At 46.8% G+C, this 4,987-nt stretch overlaps 1 protein-coding gene across 1 annotated transcript; it reads right to left on the minus strand.

Annotated features, from left to right (window-relative positions):
* Positions 1-1,085: 1,085 nt before the first annotated feature.
* LOC122380683 (nascent polypeptide-associated complex subunit alpha, muscle-specific form-like) lies at positions 1,086-4,170 on the minus strand. Its single transcript, XM_043364058.1, has 3 exons — positions 3,630-4,170; positions 2,761-2,905; positions 1,086-2,334 (listed from the first exon to the last, which is right to left on the minus strand). The coding sequence occupies exons 1-3, from the start codon at positions 3,755-3,757 to the stop codon at positions 1,564-1,566; spliced, it is 1,044 nt and encodes a 347-aa protein (XP_043219993.1). The 5' UTR covers positions 3,758-4,170; the 3' UTR covers positions 1,086-1,563.
* Positions 4,171-4,987: the final 817 nt, after the last annotated feature.

The raw sequence follows: 4,987 nt of genomic DNA on the forward strand, positions 1-4,987 counted from the left end.
AAGCACAGTTGTGTGCTTTTTAGAGCATTTTGTAATTTTTACACCGTTATATTTGAATAGCTCATTCGCGCAATTGAAAAGATATCGAATTCAGACTGTGTAAGCGTTGGCAGGCTTGTTGCCCATAAATTGAAAGCATTAGATTCTGTCCATGCAACATCTTTTTGCGCCAGTTTCGTCTACAAAATGTCACGGCGCGACGGAGACAATCGTAACACTCTCGCAGGGGCAAATGTAACAGGTTATTCAGCTCAGTTCAGTATATTTTGGTAACCAAGGACAAGAAACATCGGAGAAAATAATCGCGGATCGGCGCAAAAGCAAAATGTTTTAACTTTTAATCAAAGCGCCTTTCCTACAAAACAGAAATAAACGCACAAAAATGAAATAGGTAAAAGGTCATTAGGTCAAGGTCATCAAATTTTCAAGGCATTGCTCGAATTAATTAACAGTACTGTAAGTTTTGTCACAAACGGCAGCTTTTTACGCAATTTATTTGCGAAAACCCGAGGGAGATGAGATCCATCCAACCCCGTATAAAAGCAAGGTTAAAGTTTTTTTTTCTGAAAAGAGCCGTACCTACCATGTCTGAGGAGATGAGCAATGAACATGTATTACACTTAATCGAATAGAAGTTTTTGAAAATATTGCCCTTCTGTAACCTGTAAGTTACAATTGTCCCCGGGTGGCGTTACGTTCGACCCATTATCTGAGGTGAATTGTAACAGATGAACTGGCATTTTAGGACCACAATTTTGACCCGAAAAGATGCTATTTCGGAAATGTTTTAACTGCATTTAAAAGACAAAGCAGCATAGTTTCTGAAAATAAAAGAAAGAGCTTCATAACTGCAAACGTGATTGCACCGGATGATAAAATGCAAAAACGGTTACAATTGACCCCGGTCTCCCCTACACCGTGTAAAATTGGTCCGTGGCAACGGGGGAGGCAATTGCAATGCAGCCTGCTCTCCTGACTGGCTAAGGGAAAAGACGACAGACGACGGCAATATCTGTACAAAAAGATCATGTTTTTATTAATAAAACTTTTTTACCTCTAACCTTTTACTTAAGTCACAGAACCAATTTCTTTTCATTCTTTCAATTATATTAGGTATATGAACCAATTCCAATATTACGTATCTAATATAACGAATTAAAAAAACAATGTTAGCCTTTCGAAATTTCGAACTTTCGAAAAATTTCGTCGCTTCGTATCGGAGCTATGATCCGCCTTCTGCAGTGTCACAGCTGTCGTTCTCCTATCTACAACCGGTGCCTACCGTAATGTGTTCGCACTTCTGTCGCCTTTCAGAATCTCAGCCTTAATTTCTTCTCATCCAAGGCTTATCACCTGTCCAATGGATTCTGTGAGTCATGCTGCGAAATTCAACAATGCGTCTGACATTCAGCTGCTCGTTGTTCCACGCAATGTCGGACTGAACGCTGGAATTAGCTTCCGACCACGGACCACACCTTTGCAGACTAACCGCTCGGCCTCAAAGTGATGGCCATTAGAGATGAGCAACATTTGTCAACATTTCTCTTTTCGATGAGACCAATTTCAGCGGAACGTCTTGCCCCTCTGGCGCCCCCTCTTGGTGCCGCTCAGGCTGATCTCCAGCTTCGTGCCGACTATAATGGTGAGGTTCTCCGGCACGGAAGAGGCCAGCTGAATTTTGGTCAGGCCGCGCGGCTTGTAGCCGTTCTTGCGCGCCTGCGCCATGCCTCCGAAGCCGGGCGGGCTGTGCAGGTCGAGTGTGACGGTGTGTGGCGTGGACGGCTGGCGACGCGGCTGTCTCAGCGCCGCCGCCGCCGTCGTTACCGCCGGCTCGGTCGGGTCGCGCTGCACCGACACGGAGCGGGCGTGTCGCGCCGCCGGCGGGCCGGCCGTGTGTCGCGGCGTGCCCGCCACCGGTCGACGGTAGGCGGCCATGGCGGCGGCGGGGCCGGCGGGGCCGGCGGCCACCCCGGCCAGGGAGGAGGCCGTGGCGCTGGGCGGCAGCGAGCGGCGCCGCACCGGGCGCGGCACGGCGCCGATCTGGGGCAGGTGGCACAGGTCCGGAGAGGAGGAGGGCGGCGTCGGCCGCGGCAGGGGTGTCCCGGAGCCGGAAGACAGGTCGGGGGTGGAGGCCGTGTCCTGCACCGCCGGCGTGGCGGCAGGAGCGGCACTGGGAGCCGCACACCGAGCAGGAGCGGGAGCCGGAGCCGGAGCAGGAGCCGCAGCAGGAGCGGGAGACAGAGGCCGGCTCTCGTCGGACGCGCAGGGTCGCGGAGGCAGCAGCTGCACCACTGAGCGGTCGGAACTGGCCGATGACTGCGTGGATGTCAGCTCCTGGAAAAGACGCAGGGATCAATAATTTCTGCTGGTACAGCAACAACAAATTGGAGCCCACTGATCATTTTAGCAAATTAAATTAGCACCTTTTTTAAAAGTCAAGGCGAAAAAATATGCATTGTGGCAGGTCGTTTCAGCTAAACATCATTATCTGCATGTTTAACGTAGGTATGTGTTAGATTTGTATGTTCAACTTATGCTTTTACCAGTTAAATCAAATATCAAAAATTTACAACAATATCAAAAATTTACAGCAGTTTCACTTCAAACAGTTCTGACAGGTATCTGGCAATCTTTCCAATAACGCGTTATACGGTGTGTCGATTGTCGCGTTATAGCTGAAAAAGCAGCGAACACCCTGCGGTCGCGACATCTATTCCGAACGCACCCGGCGAGGGTGGCGCTAGCATCGCGGAGCAGTACCGTAGCCAGCAGCGAGGCAGAGGGGTTGGCGGCGCGGCAGCGGGCGTGCGTGACCTGGGTCAGGTAGTCGCGCTCGTACTCTGCCGGGTCCGTGTGGTGACGGAAGGTCAGCTGGTACTCGCCGGCCGCCGGCCGCCGCCGCAGCCTGCGGGCGCCACGCCACGTCACAGCGTCACAAGGCACACCGATAGCAGCGTCATTCAGGGTGGCTTCAGCGGCGGGCACCGCCGTCATTTAATGCCGTCATTAAATGTGCTGTCGTCGAAATGTTAATGTATGGACAACCGCCTGATAAGCCAAACATGGACAACTGGTGTAATAGTCCCTCATCCATGATATCAGTAAATCAATTACTTTACCTATTATTCTGCACAATGCAGTATAATAGCCTAAGTAGAGTGATGTCCGGAATAGACTGGAGAGTAATCGGTGCAATTAATTGTAATGTCACAAACACGAGTGTTACCTATTCAGTCAGCTGACATTACTTAAAGCGGGTTTTCTGAAGATAATGAACTGGCATAGGTTTTGAAAAGGGTTTCGTCAATTTCAATCATGGTGCAAATTTAGTGCTTATTGCTATCGTATTTCACCGTTTCAGCCATGAATAGGAACCTATAACAAATTTGTTCTACAACGTGGTTTCTGTTTCGTGATGGACGTTGTTATCCTCATGCCGTTATTATTCTTGGTTTTCTGGACTTAATGTGTACCGATGTCAGATCTGATTCAGTTGAATTAACATTAGTTGATTCGGGGAAGAAATTACAATTAGGCAATATCATTAAGCTCATTTTACGCTCGCAATTTCGACTAAGTTTGTCCACTTCCATATTCATAAAAAGCATGGGCCAAAAGTGTGTACTCACTTTTTGGTTTTTAGTTTGTCCTTGTCAGGCGAGATGGACGAGGTGGACGACGCACTGTCCGGCTTCCTCAGCCACGAGCGGTACTGGTGGAAGTCGCAGGAGCGCCACGGACCACACTCGGTGCTCATGTCGAGGGTAGATGGCACGAGTGGTCTTCAGGATGCTGATCTAGTTGCACGAAGCATTAGTAACCGGTGCGGAGCTGTGACCGTTGTGCTGTTCAGTATTCGTTCTGCGAGTATTTTCTTGACACACCACAAAATAAATTTTGCTACCGTGTCGCACAAAAGAAAGTCTACTTAATGCTCTCTGAAGTACGAAGTCGTCTTTGATGTGGTAAGTAGGTGACGGTATTGACTGTTTTCCTGTGAACTTTGAACTTGGTGTTTTCTTTTTTATTGATGCCTAACAGAACATTAATGCAGCACTCATCCTTTTGATATTTTCTGAAAAGACGCAAAATAATGCCACAAACGAGCACATTCAGTGCGTCTAATGCGCACTCCGTTCGTGTACTTGTCCCTTGCATCTGTTTTGGCAAGGGTAACTTGATTTTTGGGCTTCGGTTGAATACGAAACGTGATATTTGGCAACGGCATCGCACTCTAATGAGAAAACCACGTTCTAGGTCACATAATGATGCAAACTTTTAAAGGAAGGGTGCCACCTTTTGGACACAACGCAGTTTTTACAAGATTAGCCTCACATGAACCTAAAAACCGGCTTCACTTACCTATGCTCGAGACGGTCAGCATTGAATCCGCAAGTGAAGTTATCATTTGCGAGTTTTGCTGCCAGCATTCGGGCAGGCAAAAATCTTCAGCACTATTTCCTCGTCGTGTTAAGGGTATTTTATAAAACATGAAATCAGCAAAGGTATGTATAAAAGTTATACTTTTGAAGCATGTTTTATCATTTTGAAAGGGTATATTTTTTCTTTATGGTATACACTTAAGTTTTAAAATTTTAATTGGGAAGTTTTTCTAGTAAGTTGCATGAAGGGTGAAGGGTTCCATAGATCTCTTAAGCATTGTAAAGGAAAAACCTTTACTCGACTTATTTGATGTTCTTTTGACGTATCTTACTTAGTTCAACTTACTTACTACAACTTAGTTCAAATCATGTTATCTTCTTCCTTTTTATTTGTTCATCTTTTTGTCTCACTTGCGCCATCAATGCAAATGGCAGAATGATATGTTGCCATGACAACAGGATATGCCAGCCGTCCTAGCTGCCACATCAAACGACCTTGAGTTGTAGTGGTGATATAAACAACGATCTTTTTTTTTTGGCCAATGTATTAAATGCAATGTTTCGGTTTTTTGTATATTGTGGACGCGCTAACCACGTCTAAAAAT

This window comes from Amphibalanus amphitrite, unplaced genomic scaffold (genome assembly GCF_019059575.1).
Source record: "Amphibalanus amphitrite isolate SeventyFive unplaced genomic scaffold, NRLGWU_Aamphi_draft 000104F_arrow, whole genome shotgun sequence".
Classification (NCBI taxonomy): domain Eukaryota; kingdom Metazoa; phylum Arthropoda; class Thecostraca; order Balanomorpha; family Balanidae; genus Amphibalanus; species Amphibalanus amphitrite.